Source organism: Poecilia reticulata, chromosome 5 (assembly GCF_904066995.2).
Source record: "Poecilia reticulata chromosome 5, P_reticulata-male-v2, whole genome shotgun sequence".
In the NCBI taxonomy this organism is placed as follows: Eukaryota; Metazoa; Chordata; class Actinopteri; order Cyprinodontiformes; family Poeciliidae; genus Poecilia; species Poecilia reticulata.
The window spans coordinates 33,422,587-33,447,478 of NC_088834.1; the positions used below are offsets into that span (position 1 = coordinate 33,422,587).

General features: G+C 38.3%; 1 protein-coding gene across 2 annotated transcripts; it reads right to left on the reverse strand.

Annotated features, from left to right (window-relative positions):
- Nucleotides 1-4,879: 4,879 nt before the first annotated feature.
- LOC103465601 (eukaryotic translation initiation factor 4E type 3) lies at nucleotides 4,880-16,907 on the reverse strand. 2 transcript variants are annotated; one of them, XM_008410582.3, is made up of 7 exons: nucleotides 16,577-16,907; nucleotides 11,505-11,577; nucleotides 8,099-8,193; nucleotides 7,902-7,962; nucleotides 7,753-7,819; nucleotides 7,501-7,656; nucleotides 4,880-6,125 (listed from the first exon to the last, which is right to left on the reverse strand). In XM_008410582.3, exons 1-7 carry the CDS (start codon nucleotides 16,759-16,761, stop codon nucleotides 6,079-6,081), a joined length of 684 nt encoding a protein of 227 aa, XP_008408804.1. In that variant the 5' UTR covers nucleotides 16,762-16,907; the 3' UTR covers nucleotides 4,880-6,078. The 2 variants fall into 2 exon arrangements, with proteins under 2 accessions (XP_008408804.1, XP_008408806.1); XM_008410584.3 differs by lacking the exons at nucleotides 11,505-11,577; nucleotides 16,577-16,907 and adding an exon at nucleotides 11,028-11,498.
- Nucleotides 16,908-24,892: the final 7,985 nt, after the last annotated feature.

Genomic DNA, 24,892 nt, shown 5'->3' on the forward strand with positions numbered 1-24,892 from the left:
AATACTTTTTATCATCTATAGGCTTCAATTAATAACTACAGAACTTTGCACATTTTTGTTTTCACATTTTGTCACGTTATGACCCCAGCAACAATGTACTTCATTAGTATTTCATTTGATTGTCCAGGAGAAAAAAAGTGCATGTCCACCTGGGATTTGAGCATAAATCTAGTTTTTCTTTGAAGGTGTCAGGTTTTTTTTCTAGAGTACACAAGTTTAAAACATAATTAGGTTATAAAACAACTTCCCATAGTTTAAACATCTCAATTAGCACTGATAAATGTGTCATTTAAAATGAACTAAAATATGGCACAGTAAACCTGTGGAAGACACTCTGCTGAGATGGGATCAAAACATTATGAGTTTTGGAAAAGTAACACTGTACATCACCCTGAACACACAACGCCCAGCATGAAACACAGTGGTGGCAGTGTCATGCTGCTGGGATGCTTTTCTTCTACAGAGACGGCTAACCTGGTCGGAGTTGATGCTGAATACTTGAAACTGGGGTAGAGTTCCATCCATCAACCCCAAACATAAATCCTGAGCTACAATAGAATTGATTACATCCCCCTAAACATTTTAATGCACATTCTAAAACTTTGTTTACAATTCTTCGATTTCTTGCTAAGAAGTGTATTTTGCTACGATGGACTACATTAGATATGCTCCTACATTAGAAATCTGTCATCCTTCCTTTGGAAAAACTGACTCATAATCTTAAGCACAGATTTTATATATTTTTGAAGCTTTGGGGTTCGCTTACGTCTTTTCTACTTAATCCCTAGATTTTAGGGTTTTTTTCTTGTTTTTTTTTTCTGGCAACCAGTCCAGGGTGACCCCGCCTCTTGGCCTGAACATTAGCTGGAAATAGGCACCCGCAACCCTCCTGACCCCACTAGGGACATACATGGATGGATGGATGGATGGATGGATGGATGGATGGATGGATGGATGGATGGATGGATGGATGGATGGATGGATGGATGGATGGATGGATGGATGGATGGATGGAACTAATAACTCCTCATCTCTTATTCATGTGGGATATTTTGTTACAGTTGTTTTGTTTCTTTGTGTGATGCAGCATGGGATTCTCTTTTGTTTTTGCTGTAACTGATCTAAAATTAATAAAAATAATAATTTAAAAAAATTAAAAAATTATTGATTGCAGCAATATTAATGTGTTAGATTAAGTCCAGACCTAAATCCAGGTAGCATTTCTGGCAAATTTCTGTTTACAGATGTTCTTCATTCTGACTAAGTTTGAATTATTTTATGGATAAGAGCAGGTGAAAGATTCAATGTGCGAAAACTTGCAGCTGTTATTTCAACAGAAGATGGTTCTAGAAGGTTCTAGAAGGTTCTAGAAGGTTCTAGATGGTTCTAGAAGGTTCTAGATGGTTCTAGAAGGTTCTAGAAGGTTCTAGATGGTTCTAGATGGTTCTAGATGGTTCTAGAAGGTTCTAGATGGTTCTAGATGGTTCTAGAAGGTTCTAGATGGTTCTAGATGGTTCTAGACGGTTCTAGATGGTTCTAGATGGTTCTAGAAGGTTCTAGATGGTTCTAGATGGTTCTAGAAGGTTCTAGATGGTTCTAGAAGGTTCTAGAAGGTTCTAGAAGGTTCTAGATGGTTCTAGATGGTTCTAGACGGTTCTAGATGGTTCTAGATGGTTCTAGAAGGTTCTAGATGGTTCTAGAAGGTTCTAGAAGGTTCTAGAAGGTTCTAGATGGTTCTAGATGGTTCTAGAAGGTTCTAGATGGTTCTAGATGGTTCTAGAAGGTTCTAGAAGGTTCTAGATGGTTCTAGATGGTTCTAGACGGTTCTAGATGGTTCTAGATGGTTCTAGATGGTTCTAGAAGGTTCTAGAAGGTTCTAGAAGGTTATAGATGGTTCTAGATGGTTCTAGAAGGTTCTAGATGGTTCTACAAGGTTCTAGATGGTTCTAGATGGTTCTAGAAGGTTCTAGATGGTTCTAGATGGTTCTAGAAGGTTCGAGAAGGTTCTAGAAGGTTCTAGATGGTTCTAGAAGGTTCTAGAAGGTTCTAGATGGTTCTAGAAGGTTCTAGATGGTTCTAGAAGGTTCGAGAAGGTTCTAGATGGTTCTAGATGGTTCTAGAAGGTTCTAGATGGTTCTATATGGTTCTAGATGGTTCTAGAAGGTTCTAGATGGTTCTAGATGGTTCTAGATGGTTCTAGAAGGTAGTGATTGGTTCAGGACTGCTGAAAACACGACACACTCCACACTTCAAAGTTTTATTGACAATCATATACTGTATTCCTTCCACTTCTCAGTTCTATATTACATTGTGTCACATAAAATACCAATAAATTACATTTAGGATCTTGGATGTATTAATACAAAATGTGAAAAAGTTTAAAGGTTTTTGTACAAAAAAGTAAAACAGTTTTGATGTGGTTCATATTTGTGTTATTGCAATAAAGACTACACCAACCCTATAGAATACTGAGTGTGTGTGTTCTTTTTATTTTTTTATAATTTTTAAATCTAGAATTAATTTGTGTCTTTTTTGAAGATGCAGCAGAGTGGATCATATTTGGATAAAACGAGCCTCTGTGTGAATTTGTATTTAACCTTTTATAGGTTTGACTCTAATGAACCTTGTGTTAAATTTTAGCTTTGTGGGAAATATATCTGGAAAAAAAACGGGAAGAAACTTTTTACATTTTAATTATTTACCTGGTGATCTGTGATCTTGTTGTATGAAATCCTTTACTGTCCATATTGAGCTGTCACCGAGTTTCTCATTAAGCTGTGAATATGTCTGTTATAATGAACTAAAAGTACAATGCATGAAAACAAGTTGAAAGAATAACCTAATTTACAACTAATTGTTCAGTGGCTCAATCTACATATCAATAGGGATCAGTGGCGCCAAGGAGTCGACTGAATTTATTATGGTGTTGTGTTGTGTGTGTGTGTGTGTGTGTGTGTGTGTGTGTGTGTGTGTGTGTGTGTGTGTGTGTGTGTGTGTGTGTGTGTCACGCCGCTGATGTGCTGCGTGGATTAGGATCCCGACTTGATGGAGTGTGGTCACAAATTAATTGTGGAGCATCATCCATTGCATAACAGCCTCTTCATTTGTTTGTGTGCACACAACAAGGTAATTAGCTTTCTGTTAATTAGGTAATTAAGCTAATGAACAGGAGCTGCTCTTGGTTTCCAACGAGGAGTGTTGGTGGTGGGGGTTTAAATGCTGTGGCATTCACGGTGTGATGGGAAGACAAGGCCTGCCAGAAGTTCAGTAATGACGAGTAAAAGAGGCAAAGTATTGGAAAGAAGGTAGTGGTTCGCTCGGTTTAATCGTTAGCAAAGTGCATAAAGACACATCCCTATTAAAATGCCATGTTTTGTAGTTGTAAAAAGTAAGACCATAAGTAATTTCAGAACGTTTTTCTATCTTTATTGTGGCATATGTTTCGGATTAATCAATGAAATAAATCTGGTCCAAATTTTAAAATAAACTCTACAATAAACTGAATGCCTTTAATGTGCACAATCTTAAACTAACACTTATTTTGAGCCACCTTTTGTTCAAGAACAACTTTAGGTTTTATTAGAACATCTTAAAATGTGGCTTTTCAACAAATAATGTAATGCAGTGAGAATTACACATAAACCATTCTACTGTATTTTAGAACAAACGTTATAAATATGCAAACCTAGTACAGTATGTACAATAGCTTTCAAGTTGTCAAACACAGACATGGACCAATCATGCTTTGGGAAAATTTCACTAGCAGTATTCCATTTCTAAAATGTGTACATATTCTACTGCATATAATTTCAATGTAGTAACCTTGATAAAATAATGACTAGTCATTTCTGGCCAAAAGTAACTTTTTATTTTATTTATTTAGCTAAGATCACTTACCAGGAGATCTTATAAGAATGGAACAGGCTGGATGGAGACTTCAACTTAATCCAGTCACTTCTATCCCGTTTCGTCCAGTTGGGTGCTGATTTTCATCCCAGCTGCAAACTTAAGAGAACCCTGGAGATTAGGGGTGCCGATAAATCAGCTGTGATTTTCTTAATATTAGGAGTTTGTTGATCAATCCGACACTTACTTGTGAAGCCAAGCTTATTTACCGATCTCATGTACCTCAGCAATGGTCTATTTACGTGTTGTGAGGGGTTTGACCGACTGATCCATCCACTAGGTCATGTCTGCATGTTTGTAGTTAACAATAGTCACCTGACCGTTGCCAATTTAGTAACTTTCTTGCTACCGTTAGCTACGTTTTAGACGAAAGACATTAGTATTGACCGAAATCTAAAATGGCAGGTTAAAGATAAGTAATCTGGCTAGAAAACTGTAACCTGGTGGTTACTGCAATCAGCGCATCCCTACTGGAAATCAGTCTGACAAAGCCAACAGAACCAGATCATCCATAAAAGGCAGAGACCTGATCTTGAGGACAACAAAACAGATCCCAACAGCACCTTGACCGAGTCCAGAGATTCTGTTCATTAAAGTTATAAGCGGAGTCAGCGATAAAAGGAAACCTTGGTTGTCGGGGTTCAACTCTCACCAGAAATGAGTTCAGACTTACTGCCAGACTAAATCCCTGCTTAAACACAAATCAAATCCAGAAAAAATTTAATCCACATATTTCTGAAGTTAAATTCAGTTGATCTTAGTGTGATCTAGGGAAGTTTAGCCGATTGCATCAACTTTTTCAAAATTCTGGATTCTAAATGTTGCAAATAAAAACGTACTTGTAAAAATATGTAGTTTAGTTTACAATGTGTACTTTTTAATTCTGTCACAGAGAAAACAGAAAAGGTGGAACTAGAATAATTTTACTCAGTGTTCTTGGTGTTTTCAGTGAGAAGAAAAACTCCAAAGAAAATATTTTCAGCTCCATTTTATTTGATCTGTCCATGTCACTGCAAAAAGACTTTACAGAGGAAACAAAGGTCCTTTTGAAAACCATCGACCTGACATGAGATTAACGACAAAGGTGATGTGACAAAACATGCAAGACAACTTAAACGTATACTTAATCAAAAACAACTTGAAGTTGTTGTTAAATGACAGATGCATATTCATGGATGGGAGCCGATCTAGTTTTCTTTTTATCCCTCTAAGCAGCAGTCTGCATAAAAACTCAGTTACTCAGTCAGCCTTCTTAAAGCATAATCCATCTTCAAACCACTAAAACATGAGAACAGTATGACCTACACATAATCACTGACCTAGAAGGCTGGAAGGAAACTAGCAGATTTACCGTCAGTGGAAACATGTAGCGGCAGGAGCGAAGGGAGAAAAATGTCTGGCATTACCTCATTATCCAACAATCAGTAACTTCACTTCAGAGCTCAATTAACAAGAATATTGAATCCTGGAGCTTGGGGAAAAAATAACATTAAAACATTCCCTGATACTTTTTCAACACTTTTTTTTTTTTCGCCCATAAAAATAAAGCTTTAAAAATAATTATGGCCACATCTGTGCTGGACTTCGCTTCGATCCTTTACGATGGCTTTACAATGGGTTCACACTGTTTAAGAAAGCAAATATTACATTCACTCCATCTGTGACGATAAAACCCAAAACGGGCAAACAACAAAATCATCTTACAAACAGCAGAAGACGCTTTGGCACTGAAAAAGTTGAATGGATCATGATGGGAAAGCAGCAAATCGCAGTTAAAAACATACTAATAGGTGCAGCCAATAGTCACATTCAACCAGTTAGAATTTTCAGCAATATTCTAAATATTGAACGCGACTTATAGTCTTGACCAGAAATGACATGAGTGGTCCCAGTACAGTTCTAGCAGAACAGGTTATTGCCACCTTCACTACTTAACGCATTATGGATGAGATTTACAGTTTACAAGCTCTCAACCCTTCAGAGCTTCAGGACCCATATTATGATTAAAACAAGGCAGCAGTCATTAAAAGATATAAAAATATATTGATAACCTCTTGTCATTGAAAGCAAAAAAATAAAAAATACTATCCTTAATTAAGTTGTGGACATTGCCTTCCGTGAAGGCAGGTTCAGAGTTTGGGGTTTTGTTTTTTATTTAAAGTGCTTCACAATCTAATGTCTTGAACGTCCTCCCTCAAAGGCATGATGATCCATATGAGCTGAAAGAGACAGAGTCATTTTATTTCATTAGACATCTGCTTGACAAAGATTACTCAACGTGAAGGGCATGGAAAGTTCCAGGTGCTAAAAGAAACAACCGCAAGGTCAGGATTTTCAAAATGTCAGCAATAGAGATGAAGCTTTCTTGAGTCAGCGTTTAAGGGGGATTTTTTTTTAAATAATTTGTAGATCAAGCAGGTTTAAGTGTCAGGACATGACAAAACATATCAGGCAATGTCTCAAATGGGGTAAAAAGTCAGCCAGCAACAGGAATCAGCAAACTTGATGGGGAAAAATAATCATGTTTGTCTGGTCAGTGAACGCACCACAATTCAGCACAGTGAGGTCGACAAAACTCTGAGGGAAGAACAGTCAGTGTTAAGTGACAGGAAGAACAATATAAGTTTTCTATGGATGAATGTTGGCTGTTCATTCATAGGCTGCCACTTTAATTAGGGAAAGAGTGTTGAAAGTGCAGCTCATTGGCCATTTGCAGACCTCCAAACTATTTCATGCGCCCATCTGCCCAACATTTTTAGATACACTTTTTAAAAAAATGCTAGGATGCAAATTTTATTTATGGGAGTCATTTGGAAAATAATATTTTATTAAAACATAGTGTAACTAAGTTACACTATGTAACATTCATTATCAGTTATGTTTTTAATTTCATTTTATAGTAAAACACAGCGACCAGTTACATTTACTAAATAACAGACCAATGCCTTTTATTAAGAAGGGCAAAATAAAGCAGGAGTGAGCTATACCCTCTTCTTGTTGATGATGAAATTAAAAAATGTGTAGCATATTGGATTATTTTTTGTTATTTAAATTAGGCAAACAACCCTTTTCATGTTTTGGATTCAGTGACTTACACAGCCGTTTGTTCAGACATCAAACTGCTTGGCTAGTTTCTGGAAAACATTGTGTTTGTTGTTGAGAAGGTAGAAATGAAAAACAATCAACATTTTATGCTAATTATAACTATGCCTATATACTAACATACAATGCTACAGGCAGTTTAAAATGTCATCATAATTTTGTCTTAAGTTTTGAAATGATTGTGAAATCCTGTTTATTGGCAGAGCTGTAGTAAACACACGGCTCTTCCTCTCAGTGTGACATCACCTCTTTTCACAGAAACAAATATTTAAGGGCCATTGCAAAGCCGTCATCAGAATAAGCTTTTTTTTAACGAAGACTATGTGCACAAACCAAGGATTTGATTTGAAGGACTGTTGAATTATAGCGAATTAGCTAGGCAAGCCTTTTAACAGTTTTATTTACCAATTTCATTTCACACAACTTGAAGAAATTTATATAAATATAAGCATATATTTTTACATTTATACATATATATATACACACACTTACGCTTATAAAAAACTGCTTTAAATGATATATACGGGAGCAGCTCATAGACTTTCCCCAAAATACTGGCTTTGTCGGCAAGCGTTGCATCTCTGTTCCATATTTGTACAACATCCTCCCGATCTCGAACACTAACACTGACGCCGACAACCTCATCATCTGAAAAATGGAAGAGGAAAACAGGAAAACTGTTCGCAGAGGATCAAAGAAAACATCTTTAATCTTGTTTTTATTTATTAAATTATCCTACTGTACCTGATGTGCAGTAATCTGCAAACTGCTCCCCGATAGTAGCAAGTAACAACTCCTTCCAAACTGTAGACTGAGACATAAAGCAGAGAAACTCATCACTGATACATTCCTGTTAGGAGAAGAAAAGTAGGTAAACCGTGGGCAGCGCTTACACTGTTTTCTTTTGGGATTTTCATTTTCCATACCCCTCCTTTTGCGTTGCTTTCTTCCTCCCTGGTGGTGTAGAAGATCAAAGTCAAAAATCCCAACAGAGATTTCATTTTTAGCTAAATATGTCATATTTACATAATTGAAAACAAGTTAGTCACTGTAAGCAGCTGCTGATATCTTTAATACTCTGTGGACTCACCATAGTGGCCTCCTTTCACCACGCATTAAGTGGTAGCTACATCTCAAAGGCAGGGCGGTGACAGGAGGGATGTTGTTATACACACTCCAGAACATCTTCAAGCATAAAACCAAATAAAATCAATAAATTAATATAAGTTCAGGATTTTTCATAGTCAAACTCTGATCTTGTGACTTGTACAGCAGCGCACTCTGCTGGACAAAATTTGCCTTAATGTCACAGAATCGCATTTTTCCATCCATATGCCCTGTGGCTGCTTGTACACTTCAGAATCTTTAACAATCTCTAAATATGACAAACATGTTTAAGATATTTTTAGACTTACGGAGCCAGAACTTTCAAAAAAATAATCTTCACAGCTGCCAGCTGGCTTGCAGTGCATAGTAACAGGCGGGGGAGGGGGAAGCAATGGTTATTTTATGCTCTATACATGCAGAGTGTCGTTAGCTCCTGTCACTCCAGCAACTTCTTTTGGATTCATTTAAAAAGGTTTTAAACTGAGTGATATGTATAAATAAATATTTTTAGCAAATTTAAAATCCTAACTTTTGGATCATGGTAATCATCTCATGCAAAGACATAAGTGCAATGAAATGTCCTGCAGAAGAGGATTAGGACCACTGAATTTGTTTTCCTAAAATGAAAAGTCTGAATTCTTTGAGTTATTTTTTTTCTGGCAACCAAATAAACCTTAAGCAAAAAAAACTGAAAACATTGTTGCTGAAGTCTTCTGGATAAAGCTTTAAATTAAATGCCATGTCTGCAGGAGGAAAGATTGAGCCATCCTGTAACAAATTTCATGATTATTGCGTGGAAAGTCTCATAAAATAGTGCATTTGAAATTTCTATCAAGTTTAGTTTCCAGTGATTCTGTACATATATAATCATATCAATGTGAAGCCAGCTAGAAGCACTAAAAGTATGAAAGAAGCTGTTTGTTTTCCACCCATAAATATCAAAGGTGAGCCCAGCTGTCAGGTGCAGTTTTCCAGAATTTTTCAAGCTTAATTTCAATATGAAGAGGCCTTACTGGAACCTCACCTTCCAGTTGAGTTGGTTGTGTGCAAATGCAGCTTTAAAAATCACACTCCATTATCTGACTGCAGCTTCTGCTCAACTTCGTTCAACAAAGCCAGACCTTGGCAATGTCACAACAGGAAAAATCCAACATGTCCACCCAGGTTTTTTCTCTCTCCTAACGACAGAGCTGTGGAAGCTACGGACGTTTCAGTCTCCAGTTTTGGTAATTTCATTTATAGATTCTGGATTTTTACCAGCATCTATAACTAGTCCCCAGCGGCGCCAGATTCATTTTTGAGGTGGGAGAGCCATGCAGTGTTTTGTCACCTCTGTTTGTCACCACTTTGAATGTCAGGCGTGCGCACGTGTTCAATTGATATGATGGCACCTGTCAATCAATTCAGTGGGTTTGTCACAATTTGTCCCGGAGTAAACAATAAACATCCCTTACCTGGAGAACAACTTTTCTGGGTCTACCATGCGCTGCAGTCTGACTAGATTTTATGATTGTTTGCTATTAAATGCACTGCGGTTATAGAGACTTGGTGGAAAATAATCAGAATTTTTTTTTTTAAGTTGTCAGTGGGGAACATGCAGAAGGCAGCTTTACACAGAGTATTTAGATGGCAGAATGGACTTTATTCCATTTACAAAACTGGAGTCTGGAAAAATGTAAAAGATGGATAAATGTCTGCAGCCGATCTAAGAACTGCTGAATTCAGACCGACGGTATTAAAACACCGTGTCTGTAGAAATGTTTTGTTGTCATTACATCATAGGTGTGAACACACCAGCAGTGGGTCCAACAGTTGTCCAACTGGTGACCCGTCAGCTCTTCAGTTTGCCAAACCACACAAAAAGCTCATAAACCGACGACCCGCCAGAACCGGTAAAAAGCTCTGGCAGGATCCAAACAACCGCTCTTAGAACCACGGGAGGATTCAAGTTCTGTTCATTCATTTTTAGCTTACGGAAAAAGCGCCAAGCCACCAAATTTACAAAGTCAACTGAGCAATAACATTATTCTTTTGTTTTACTTTAAAAAAAAAAGATCTCATGGTGCACACAGTGCATGCAGCAGTACAGCTGCGGGCGCCCCTGTTCTTATCCAATTACAAGTCCAAAATACGCACAATACAATTATGCCGAGGATAGATAGATATGACAAAAATCACAACTGGTCAAATATTTGTAACATTAAAAAAACAATAATAAAATAGATGTCAAATATCCTCCAGCAATGCCAGTTTAGAGCAGCAGGACAACCTGATGGCTCCTTCATCATCATCATCATCATCATCACGTTACGGCGCAGCAGCTCCATCTGGATGCTGAGGGGCTAAAACCAAAAGGGTTAGATTTGCTGCTTGTTCCACAAATTGTGCAGGAAAAAGATGATCTGAGTGGGACAGATAACCAGCCAGACTGCTGACAATATTTTTGTATTAAAAGCAAAATGAAAAACACCATGAATAAACTTTAATGTGCTTGTTATTTAGTATAAAAATGAATTTCAACAGCCAACAGAGACCTGAAAACCATCAGTAGCCATTGATACTTATGGCTACTGATGACTGATTGGCTTTTGGAATAGCAAAGAGGAGGAAAAAATTCATGCAATTATTTTTCGACCTGAGCAAAAATGATCTGCTATGGGCAAAGCGTGGGTGAGGATTTGGTCCGGACCCGTAAACGGACATGGGCCCAATGTCTTTTTTTTCCATCCCAACGCCATTAGAAAGAAAACATTGTCACAGTTCTAAAAATGGTGACGAATACAGAAATTTTTTTTAATTTTTAAGCAGAATTGGTTCAGACCTGGACCGGATCAGAGTCAAAACCATTTTTCAGATGTCAGACTGGTTCCTGATCCCAACCCGACCCGAAGCTGCCGCATGTGCTTACGCACCTTTGGGTGACCGTTCTGATCTGGAGCCTTAGATTTGGTCCAGATCTCAGCGCTGCAGGTTTTATCTGTACCTCTGTCTGCATATAAACACAGACACATGTCAGTCACAGATTGTCAGAGTTGTGTGCAGTCTCTGTAAATGTTTGGCGGGACCAGCGGACGGGCAGGCAGGGCAGGGCCGTAAAGTGGGGGGGTGGGGTAATGGCCCCCTGGCCCCCCCTGTTTCGGCGCCCATGCTAGTCCCTCACCCAGTGCTCCATTCCACCATGCTTAAAGTCCTCCACCATCATCCCTCTGCAAATAAAGAACATTACCAGTCTCAATGACTACCGACCACTAGCATGAACACCCATCATCTCGTCCAGTCAGCTGACTGCAGCCCAGCATGCTTGGGGTCCCATCAGGGAGTCGGGCAGTCAGTCCAGTCGTGCTCCTGATCTCGTTCCTCTTTAGAGGACTGAGTTCTTCAAGTCTCACCTGAACAGTTTGCACAGTGTAGATCTTCTTTAGGTTGGATTCACACTCTGCAGCCGTCGTCCCCGGTAATGACCTGGAATGACGAGGACAGAAAAAAGAAATAAAAAAGTGGAGGAAGAGAGAATGAGAGAAGTGCTCTTTCTGCAACCTAGGATGACTATAGATAATCAGTTATATGCTCAGCAGTAAATGTAGATCAGAAAAAAGTTTCACAAATCACAAACATGGTTTTAAATATTTTGCTTCTAGTTCAAAATAATTTAGTCTAGGTTTGAAGAGTCTAGGTCAGGGGTGCCCAAACTTTTTGAGAGCAAGATCTACTTTTTCTCTCACCAGCCGACTGAGATCTACCTCATGACACAAAGACATAAAAATTGCAAATTAAACTCTATTGACTTATTTTATATGCGAATATACATCAGTTATAGCAGAAATAATAAAGTGACAGAAAACCTAATCCAGTTTCTTCCTCAGTGAGTGGTATTGTTCAGGGGGCCGGACCAAATGTGGAGGCGGGCTGGATCCGGCCCGTGGGCCGTAGTTTGGGGACCACTGGTCTAGGTGTTGTAGTTTTTAAACTAGAGTCGATTAAAGATGCGGAAGGTAGTAAAAATTAGGTGGAATCGCCCTTTAGCCATTTCCCGAATCGGAAGCTAAAATTGGAAACCAACTTCAGCTTCATGGCAAAAACGGGATCCAACCCAGTATTAGCAAGGCGTACCTAATAAAGTGGCCAGTGAGTGTATATTGTAGTCCTTCAGGGTTTTGTGTTCAGACTTGTTCTCATTCCATTTTTTTCACTTTAGTTGAATGGATAAAACACATTTTAACAGCCATTAAACCAGATGGACTTGAGGAGTTTGTTTAACTGGTCAATGTTATTAGAAAATTAATCTAAATCTCTGACCTGAATCTAATTTCTTCCTCCCGAGACATATTTCAAAATTAAGAGCCGTGGGGTCAGAACATCAAATTGAAGGCTGTTTGGTCTTTTATTTCCTCTGGTTAGTCCATCACTGTCCCCAGAAAAAACATCTAGTTAAATTCAGCAGCAATACTCTCAAACTGACCAACCATTGCAGTTTTAATTTCTCCACTTTGGTGTTTTTAGAATTCAAAGATGCAAGTCTATATTTACTGCTGAGCATATAACTGATTATCTATAGTCATCCTAGGTTGCAGAAAGAGCACTTCTCTCTAATTCAAAATCACTTTATTAATCTCAATGGGAAATAAAATGTTGGTGCAACTCATTCATTCTTCAAAGTTATTGTAGATAGTGATGGCCGTTGGAAGGAAAAATCTTTTGCAGCGGTCCATAAAGTGAAGTTTCACAAATCAGAAAAAGGTTTCACAAATCCCAAACATTTTAAATATTCTGCTACTAGTTGAAAATAATCTGGTCCAGGTTTGAAGAGTCTACAGCCGTTTTCGCACCGCAAGGAACGGAACGGTTCCAGCCCTGTTGTGTTCGCATTACACTGAGGGCGCCATCGAAGCGGTGCCGGACGTCATTGTTTTTGAAACTAAACAAAGGTTTCGATGTAGCAGCCGAAGCCTTTTCCTCAGAGATGCGCCGATTTAGCTCATTCTGTACTCGTTCATCAGCGAGTAAGCGGAGGAAAAAATACCTCATCATTAGACCAGGTGATTGCAGTATATTGATACGAATCCATGTCTAATTAAAACTAATAATAAAAATATTGAAAAGAGCCCTCTTTACAAAATAAAATACAGTTTAGTGAGAGCCAGCTGTCAAGGGAAAATCAACGTCTGACTCCATAACAACCAGCGGCCCATCAGCTGCTGGTTCTAAGCAGAACCGCTTGGCCGGCCCGATTGGAACCACAGCTCTTGTGGTTCCAAGGGGCCGGGTGGAACCGGTCGCAAGTTGTAATGTGAACACGGTCGAAACCGTTCCGTTCCCTGCAGTGCGAAAACGCCTTAGGTGTTGTAGTTCTGGAATTAGAGAAGTTCTAGTGTGACCAAGATATATATAAAAAAAAGTAGTGAAATCGCCCTTTTTTTGAAGTTTCACAAATCAGATAAAAGTTTCAAAAATCAAAAACATGGTTCTAAATAGTTTGCTATTAGAGCAGAATAATTCAGTCCAGGTTTGAAGAGTCTAGTTGTTGTAGTTTTTAAATCTAGAGTCGATTAAAGATGCGGAAGGTAGTGAAAAATTACGTGGCATCGCCCTTTAGCCATTTCCCGAATCAGAAGCCAGAATTGGAAACCAACTTCAGCTTCATCTTTTTACCTTAATCCACTGTGACAGATTCAACAAGGTGCTGGAAAGATTCCTCAGAGTCCGTTCATATTGTCATGACAGCATCACGCAGTTGCTCCAGATTGGTCGGCTGCACATCCATGATTTGAATCTCTCAGTCTGAGATGATTCACGCTTTATGACATGGCATGTTATCCTGCTGGAAGTAGCCATCAAAAGATGGATACACTATGGTCATAAAGGGATGGACATGGTCAGCTGCAATACTCAGGTGGGATTGACAAGATGCTCAATTAGTACTAATGGGCCCAGGAAAATATCCCCTACACCACTGCACCACCACCACCAGCCTGAACCATGGATACAAGGCAGGATGGATCCATGCTTTCATTTTGTTGATGCCAAACTCTGACCCTACCATCTGAATGTCGCAGCAGAAATCGAGACTCATCAGATCAGGCAAAGTTTTTCTAATATTCTATTGTCCAATTTTGGTGAGCCTGTGTGAATTGTAGCCTCAGTTTCCTGTTATTAGCTGACAGAAGTGGCACCCGGTGTGGTCTTCTGCTGCTGTAGCCCATCCACCTCAAGGTTTGACATGTTGTGCGTTCAGAGATCCTCTTCTGCATACCTCGGTTGTAATGAGTGGTTATTTGAGTTACTGTTGCTCAAACCAGTCTGTTCATTCTCCTCTGACCTCTGGCATCAAAAAGGCATTTGTGCCCACAGAACTGCAGATCACTTGATATTTTCTATTTTTTGGACCATTCTCTGTAAACCCTAGAGATGGTTGTGTGTGAAAATCCCAGTAGATCAGCAGTTTATGAAATACTCAGACCAGTCCATCTGACACAAACAACCATGCCACATTCAGAGTCTCTTAAATCAACTTTCTTTGTCATTCTGATGCTCAGTTTGAACTGCAGCATTGAGTTGTTGCCATGTGATTGTCTGAATCAACATTTGCGTTAATGAGCATTTGGGCAGGTGCACCTAATAAAGTGGTCGGTGAGTGTATACATCAGTCAACAGCACTTTAGCATAAAAAATATATTTTTTAAAAGTTAGCACTAGCAGAAACAACAAAGCATTCAAGGTTGTTGTTTTTTTTTTTTGCTTAAAAAAAAGAGCTGTTCAAAATGTTTATGCACATTTATTAACAATCCTTACTTTTTCGTTTCAATTTTATAGATTTAGTCAAAATAATTAACCTAAACTCTGCTTGAATATGACAGCGTGTTTAGGCCAGCTTCTTAAAATTCTGTTTTTGCTTTTTTTTTTTAATTATGAGAATAATGTTGTTAGAAGGAGGCCTAACACAATAACACTTTTTGTTAGATGATAAATTGTCGGAGAAGTTAATCCAATACATTTTCTTTGTTTTGAGACCTTTTTCAAGTGATCTAATAGAAATGGCATACCGTGTTTCCCCGATTGTAAGACGTATCGGGGGTTTCAGGGGGGTCGGCTAATATAAGCCGTACCCCGAAAGGGGAAACACGGGGGTATTGCCGCCTCCCTCTCATCTAGCTGCGCACCGTCCCCCTCTCCATACGTCACCGCACCGCCTCCTGCTTAAAATACGGTAATACAATACTGTTCAGGTTGTTAATAAATGTTAATTTTATGGTTAAAACAAAAAATTCGACAATTTTTTTCCAATATAAGACATACCCCGAAAGTAAGACATAGTGGAGCTTTTGGGGATAAAAAGAAAGTAAGACACTGTCTTACTTTCGGGGAAACACGGTAGTAATGCAAGAACACATTCTCGCTTTAAATTCTAATAAACATTAACACTGAAACTGGTCATAAGGAGAATGAGGTCATATTACAAGAATAGTGTCATACTAGTATGGCTTTATTATTAAACGAAGTTCAAATCTTTCAAATCTTCATTTTTAAGTTTATTGCTAAATACCATTATGTCACAGCACATTTACACAAAAGTGATATACTTTATCAATGTCATGTTGTTCTATGTCCTAAAGTCAGGACACTCTTCTACTCTCAAAATGGTATTAACATACTGAAATATATCAAGGGTGAGCATTTATTGTACCTATAATCATTTATTGTGATACATTTCTTTTAAGATTTTGATTTATCAATGTCACAGTAAATTCCTCTTAAAATAAAATCACACTTTTTATTTAAGTGTTGTTAGAAAGATCCTTTGTACAAATAAGAATGTTTTTCAAGAGCAGTATTTGTACAAACAGTGTTTGTGGGAATCAGGCAATCAGCCATTTAAATGATCACAATAGAACCACATGATAACTTTATAAAAATTTAAGTCCATATTACCCATCCCTACAATACATATTAGCATATGAGCTCTAAATGGCAATAAGTATAACTATGACCTTAAAAAAATTGATGGAAAAAGGAAGGCCCTTTACGCCAAGGCAAGTCTTTATATGACAACACGGCATCCCAACCAAATACGTGCTGGTTTAGCAAAGTGAAAAAGGAGCAAAACTGCCTTTATTTATGGAAGTCAGTGTCTGTTTCAGCCCCAAAGCTTCCCGGTCCCCCTGCTGGATAACGCAAAGTAACTTCAGATGGACAGCGGGATAATAGAGGGGTCACTTCAGCTCCACTGTGCTGCGTAGGACCCATTTCTATAGACAAGACAAAAGTTAAAGTCTTCAGTTGCACAACCTAGCAAAGTTTTGGGATAGGAAACCAAAAAAATGGTCAAAGAAGCCGTAAAGGCGAATATTTCTCCTGCTACGTTTCGCTCCTGGAGGCCCGTAAAGCGGTGGCCTTGCCTGCTGTTTTCCCTGCTCGTCCCGGGGCTCCGAACACCAAGACACAGCGAATAAACTCTAAATGATACCTGTCGAGCCAAAAGGTCCAGGGCGAGTGAAGAGGCAGCGTCATCGTGTCGCCTTCTCGCTGTTTCTTTGTGATGTTTTCCAACTCTTTCTCGTCGATGTCAATGTTGTCCTCAGAGGGGACTGTCTGGTCACTCATGGCGCCTCTGTCCATCTGGACATCCGTCTGACCCGCGGGAACCGCCATTACCACTGGAGACGAACCGAGGGCTTCGCTTTGTACTCTGGGTAGAGCCTCCAGATAAGACGAACTGGTTCGGTTTAAGCTTTATCTGCAAGTACAGAAACACACTACCGCTTTTCCGCCCACCAACTGCGAACGTCTTGACGTCATTGGTAGGAACGTCGCAGTTGGTCCACCCCAAAGACTACATAAAAATAGTAAGGACTCACTTTTTTTATTTTTTACCAAATAAATATTGTCATGGATATTTCTAATTCCTGGCAGTAATTTAGAATCAACATGTGTCGCTTAGGAAGCTAGTACTTTGAAACTTCTCGAGCTACTATGTGAAACATTTGGAATAATATTTTACTTTCGGAAGGGCTGCGCAGTGACGCAGCTGCAATAAAAACCCTGGGCTTGAATCCAAATTCTATTACAGACCCATTTAAATTAGATCATTATTGAAAAGTCAATTTATTTCAGGAATTTTATCACAAGTGAATCACATTATACAGATTAGACATATGCTAGTGTTTTCCAGCCTTTATTTCTGTTAACTATGATGATTTCTGCTTACATAATGACATAATTTTATCATGTAGAAATGTAAGTTTGATGAAAATTATGTTTAGTACCACCTTAAGGATTGTCATTTTCAAAAGGTACTAGAAATCTAACAACTCCCCATAAAGCATATTCTAACTCATTAAATATGATTGTATTAAGTAGTAAGAGAGTCCAATACAGAAAGGATTAAAGCTATGTTCCTTCTTCCAGGATTGGTGTGTTTTCATATATCCTTGTTTGATATATCAGAGGGTTTGACTTTACTTAAGCTATTTTAATGGAAATAAGATCTTGATAATTTCATATATATATATATATATATATATATATATATATATATATATATATATATATATATATATATATATATATATATATATATATTGCTCAAAAAAATAAAGGGAACACTTAAACAACACAATATAACTCCAAGTAAATCAAACTTCTGTGAAATCAAACTGTCCACTTAGGAAGCAACACTGATAGACCCGACCAGGGCCCCAGTGGTCAATCAGTGTTGCTTCCTAAGTGGACAGTTTGATTTCACAGAAGTTTGATTTACTTGGAGTTATATTGTGTTGTTTAAGTGTTCCCTTTATTTTTTTGAGCAGTGTATATATATTTATATCCAGAATTACACATACCCAGAATTATTTTCCTTGTGAGTCAACACTGCAGAACTACAGAATAAACATCTTCAAAAGAAAGTTTTTAAGCGTGACTGACTTGCTTGATAGAGACAATAACCTGTTGTATTATCTGTAAAGTACAGCTATGTATCATTTAAGATAGACACAGAAGGAAAACAATAAGATGTATAACGTCCTACTGCATTAAAACCACTTAAGGCAATAAATGCATCACAACATTCATTAATTCAATAAACTTCTCAAACTGCAGTTATTGTTTATAAACAGGTTTTGAAACCATAGCCAAAACAGAGAAATTTCCAAATAACCAATCTTGATACGATTTGTCCACTAGAGGTCCTTAATTCACTAGGTAAAGGCAACATTTTTGCTTTTGTTTTGCCCGTGTTATGTGTTCTGTTCATTAACATCCATCCATTTTCTAACACCCTTGTCCCTCAGTGGGGTTGGGAGGGTTGCTGGTACCTCTCCAACTAACGTTCCGGGCGAGAGGCGGGGTCACCTGGACAGGTCGCCAGTCTGTTGCAGGGCAACACAGAGACACACAGGACACACAACCATGCACACACACACACACACACACACACACACACCTAGGGGCAATTTGGAGAGGCCAATTAACCTGACAGTCATGATTTTGGACTGTGGGAGGAAACCGGAGAACCTGGAGAAAACCCACCATGCACAGGGAGAACATGGAGACTCCATGCAGAAAGACTGGGGCTCAAACCCAGAGCCTTCTTGCTGCAAGGCAACAGCTCTACCAACTGCGCCACTGTGCAGCCCTCTGTTCATTAGCATGAAACATAATATGTTCTTATTTGGACAAAGATTAAACAGTTTATAAATGTACGCAATGTGGTGATTGACTATTACTCCAGTGTCTTGCCTAATAATCAAGATTTTGTGTAATAGTATGTATGAAAAATGAGAATTAAACTAATATCAATGGGAGTGGAGCACCAGAAGGATAATAACTACGCCCAACAGACGAGACTTCACAATCACTGCCCAAACCAAAACATATTGTTCTTTCTCAGAGTGAATCAGTGGTGCAACTACAACCCCTGGCAAAAAGTAGGGAATCACCAGTCTTGGATAAGGACTCATTCAGACATTTCATGCAGTAAAACAAACTCGGATCAAAAATATGATTCAATAATAAGGTCATTCCAACGTGGAACTTGTTGGCTTTCAGGAAGACTCAAAGAAATGAAGAGAAAACATTGTGGAAGACAGTGAATGATACTTTTATTGACCAAGCACAGGGAAATAAATATGGAGTCACACAATTCTGAGGAAAAAAGTGTGGAATCACTCAAATTGGAGGTAGAAAATAAGAACACACCCACATCTATTTCCTTTCCCTGAATGGACACCTGCTCCAGATGAGATGTGCCCGTTAGTCTGCAGTTAAAAACACCTGCAGTCATGACGCCTTGGAGGACTGCTGGACAAAGTGGAGTGGTGAGAACCATGGCTCCAACAAGAGAAATGTCCCTTGAAACAAAAGAGTGGATTGTGAAACGTCTTGAAGAAGGTAACCCTTCACGCATGGTTGCTAAAGATGTGGGCTGTTCACAGTCAGCTGTTCACAATGGCTGTTTAAAGTCAAGCGTACTGGTAGACCAAGAAAGACATCAAAGCATCAAGACAAACAACTTAAGGCCATTTGTCTTGAAAACCAAAAAAGTACAACTAAACAGATGAAGCATAAATGGGAGGAAGCTGGACCGAATCGTAAGAAATCGCCTACAGGATCTGGGATGTCAATACAGGAAAGCTAAACGAAAACCAGCATTGACACCTAAACATAAAAGAACAAGACTGCAATGGGCTAAAGAGAGGCAATCATGGACTGTGGATGACTGGATGAAAGTTATCTTCAGTGATGAGTCAAGAATCTCTATTGGACAAGGTGATGGTGCTGGAACTTTTGTTTGGTGCCGTTCCAGTGAGATTTATGAAGAGGCCTGCTTGAAGAAAACAACCACATCTCCACAGTCCTTGATTATATGGGGCTGCATGTCAGGCAAAGGCACTGGGGAGATGACTGTGGTTAATTCTTCTATCAATGCATAAGTTTACATTGACATTTTGGACAGTTTTCTCATCCCTTCAATTGAACAGATGTTTGGAAATGATGAAATAATTTTCCAAGATGGCAATGCATCGTGATAAAAACAGTGAAGGCATTCCTTGGAGAAAGACACATTCAGTCGATGTCATGGTCTGCAAATAGTCCAGATCTCAACCCAATTAAAAACCTGTGGTGGAGATTGAAAAAAAAATGGTCCACAAGAAGGCTCCAACCTGCAACGCTGATCTGGCAACTGCTATCAGAGAGAGTTGGCACCAAATTGATGCAGAATACAGTTTGTCACTCATCAAGTCCATGCCTCAGAGACTGAAAGCCATTATAAAAGCCAAAGGTGGTGCAACTAAATACTAGTGATGTATTTTAAACGGTCTTTTGTTTATGTGTTTTTCATGATTCCACACTTTTTTCCTCAGAATTGTGTGACTCCATATTTATTTCCCTGTGCTTGGTCAATAAAAGTATCATTCACTGTCTTCCACAATGTTTTCTCTTCATTTCTTTGAGTCTTCCTGAAAGCCAACAAGTTGCACTTTGGAATGACCTTATTATTGAATCATATTTTTGATCCGAGTTTGTTTTACAGCATGAAATGTCTGAATGAGTCCTTATCCAAGACTGGTGATTCCATACTTTTTGCCAGGAGTTGTACACATTGTTCAGATGGATGCGAAAACGTAGATCGGCGCTTTTTATTTTTAACAAATTTATTAAGTATGTTTAAGATAACAGATTTAAGTTAGTCTTACTCAAATCATTTAGTTTACTTCAAAAATGGTAAATAAACTTACATAGCACTTTTCCTGTCATTTTGACCACTGAAAGCACTTTACACTAGTCACATTCATGCATTTATTTAATGCACAGATCAGCTGGGTGCCCAGGGGGTCACGTTGACATGTGGCAGGAGGGAGCTGAAATTGAACCGTCAACCTTCCAATCACAAGACAACTGCTCTACCCACAGAGGCTTACCAGGGAATCTGTCTCTGGTTAGCTTGAGTCAATGTGTCAGACAAGTGATACAAATGTATCGAACTTAATTATTTCAAGTAAAGTCAAAGTGAATCCAGTGTGTTTCAGCACTGGTCCTCCAAGCCCTGCAAGTTTTAGGCATTTCCCCTGATGCAGTGAAGCTACCAGTAGCAGCAGAGGAGCTGCTCCAAGAAGCTAACAGAAACACTGAAGAGAAGAAGAGCTGCCATCTATACTGTTGTGACCAAGCATGTTTTAATGTTACACAATACAATTTTTAGCAAGTAGCTCAAAGTCTAAACTGGTATTATTCTGCATTTAAGGTGTGAAGTTTACCTTGGAGCAAACGCCCCCAAAGCAATCTCAGCGACCCCCTTTTGTAGAAAATTTCCGCCAGCGCCCCCTGCCGTCCTCTGAACGCCCCCCTGGGGGCGGTACCGTCCCCGTTGAGGAACGCTAGTGTAGGCGGAGCAACAGCTGCGCTGAACGGCACAGGCTCAGTTAGAGCCAGTGAAGTGAGGAGCTAGCTGTTAGCTGTTAGCTGTGGCTCTGCAGCACTAACAAAAAACCCTCCAGTAAGTAAATACTTAAAGCAAAAGACATGAAACACGTTTTATTTACTTTCACTGCGCAATCGGAAGAAACACATTGACAATAAAAATCAGTCCACACACAGCAAATTCAAAAGTGTTAAATGTTTTGGTGTCAGTAGACTTTCTGCAAAAGCAGAGTTAATTTTACTCTAATAGAGTCACATTCTGTTTATGTAACTCTGGGGTGTATAGTATTAGTAGTTAAAATCCAGTGTTAAAACAAAGTGTTTCCATATCAAATCTAGAGGTGTTAAAATAGAATCAATAACTCTTTACTTCTTAACTCTGAACTCCACCAGCGGCTCTAACACTGAAGGAGTTAATTCACTGACTCCGCCCAGAATCACAGATTCCCACCAAAGCGACAGAAGCCAAGTCATTTCAGGACTATTTACTTTCCACGTCTAACTTATTTACTGCTCTTGGTAAGTCATTTTTTTCTGAGATGGTTTATAACTATTATTTTGAGTTGAGCTCAACCTGTATGATAGACGTCACGTTCGCCACACGGCTCGGTGTTAGCATGTTTAGCTTAGCATGCCGAATGTTAGCGGAGTATAATTGTTGGAAAAAATCGAGCCAGTGAACATTAAATCAAATTATTGGCTAACTTGAACAGATCCGTAATAATCTGGAGTATGTTTTTTCATGATGTTGAACGTTTACATGCATATTGGTCAGATTTATCAACCTTTCTGATCAATTTGTTTCCTTTGAAAAAATGTAAAAGGCTTTTTCATGTTGATACCATTAATCCCGCTGTTGTGTCTTATATACGTTTTGCAGCATGTTTTAATCCTGTTATTGCCTTTTTGTATATATTAGATCCAGTTTGGTTGAGGATGAATCTCCAGTCGTCAGCCTAACCTCCCCCTCCTGATCCCTCCATGGATTCTTCGAAGATTCAAGCTCCAAAAATGATTATGTAAGTGTTAATATCTCTGAAACCCCACATGTCTGTAATTGAGGCTTGTTGTTAGAGTTGTATTAAAATGTATTCCTTCGCTCCATTCCTCATTGTTATGTTTTTGTTTGTTATGATCCAGAGACCGACACTGACTGGCCTACTCAGAGACTGAAGTCTGTCTGATGCAGTAGAGGAGCATGTTGGTGTCTCTGACCAAACGTCACTAACAGCCCAACAACCCGAAGACAATCTGTTAGTGAGTGGACATCTCTCTGGTGGAGTGCAGAGAGGAACTGTCTCTTATCAACAGAAACATAAACTGGATAAGAAATGATGGATCTGAATATCAGGTTGGTCTGTTATGTAATGTACATATCTGGTAATCTACCTGTTAAAAGAAAATGTGCTCTATCATATTACTGCATGCATTGATACAGGCTTTACTTTCTCCACCTTGTACTTTGAACAATTTCATGCATATAGTATTGAAGAAAAATGTATTAAGCATACTCCATTTTGTATTGCACAACTGATATGTTAGACCTTTTAAAAAGCAATATGTGAATGAAAGCGATATGTGAAACATGCACATTATTCCACGTTGTAATATGTTTTGTAATTATGGTGCACGTTTTGAAATAAATGCATTTGAGAAAATGATTGCCTCTTTATTAAATGTTATGTTAAAAATGTTAAATATTAAATATAAATAATTTTTTAAAAGTTCAAAACAATAAAGTACCTATTTAATATTAATTACAAATAACTCTTAAGAAGTTAAAGAAGTACTCTGTGAGAGTTAATATTAAGATATAACACTGAATTAGTGCTAGTAAGTGTTAAATTATTAACTCCAGCAGATTTGATATTTGACACTTTATAAGAGTTAAGGTACTAACTCTCCAAAAAGAGTTAAATTAACACTTTCTGGTGTGGACCCATATAGACACTTTAAAAGTGTTGAAATCAAATCTGACAGAGTTAATCTGGGCCTCTGGATTTGCTGTGCAGTTCGTTATTTCATTACTTTGGCTGAATGATGATAAACTGCCACCTTATGCCTTGGAAATCAAAACTAGCAGAACTTCTATATTGCTTTCATAGACTTAGCTCTTTTTTCTCTTGGAGGTAACCAATATTTCAATTATATTTAGCTCTCTAACTCTTACTTTAATAAGAAGAGTCTGAAACGGGATGGAGTGGCTGAGCGTTAGCACTAGCCAACAGCTCTGCATGGGAGCCGAGAGCAGAGGGGCTACTGCAGCTGACAATAACTCAAAATAAAGTATGCTTTTATTTCTTATCATCTTCAACATAGAGCCTTTAAAACCACAAAATAAAATCTGATTATTTTTCTAGAAAACTCTGGTGCAGACCTTTAAGTTTAAGTTATGATACTTCCCAGAAATCCAGGTTCTCAGCCATCCAGGACATGAAAGAAAAACTTCAAAAATAAAAGTTCAAAGCAACTTAAGTTATAATTTAAATAACACATGACTTGTATTGAGAACCACTGCAATAAATCAATATTTCTGATGAATTTTATTAAATGGAGTTACTTATTAAAACTTGTTTTTATTTAGAGCCTGTTAAGGAAGAATTTTTATATTACAATTAAATTTAGCAAAACTCTGGCTCTGATTCTTCCTTTTGATCCCGGGTTCTCTCGCGTGGCCACGTGTGGGGACAAAAACACAACAAAGTGTTGACGTCACAGAATTACAGAATTTAATCCAATCAGAAGAAAATATAAGATAGTACAGGAAACTGAAGAAACACAGATACAAACATTGTTACCTGAGACAAGAAGACAAAGAAATATCAAGGACGTCCTTGGAGAAAGAGCTGGTGCAGAAGTAAAATAAATCAGCTTTTTTCTGAATTGTTTCCCTTGTGCACAAACTTTTATACCTGTAGGTGTGTTTTCCTCTTTAATGTATTCAAATAAGGCGTATCTCTACTTGACCAACTGGAAGGCATCTCTGGCCCTTTTAAATTTAGAAAAAGTCCCGCAATTTGTTCACAAGATCAAACACCTTTTGTTAAATAAGGTAGAAGCAGACTCTCCGAATTCATGGTGGTTTATGGTTTTCACAGATCAGTGTGAAAAGCTAGAACTTCCTACTGATTGTTTCCAGACAGACAAAGAGCAGATCACAAGATCTTGGCAAACAATCTGCTTTAACTACAGTAAAATATATATCAATAGGTCAGAATATGTTATAAATTTTAAAACTATAATTATGGTATTTCAATCAAGTCATGATAAATTCTAAAACTAACTTATTTTAAATGTATTTTCTTAACACTATCCGGCCTCCTGTGGCTCTACAGCCATCTGGGCAAAGAGAAACAGATGCAGG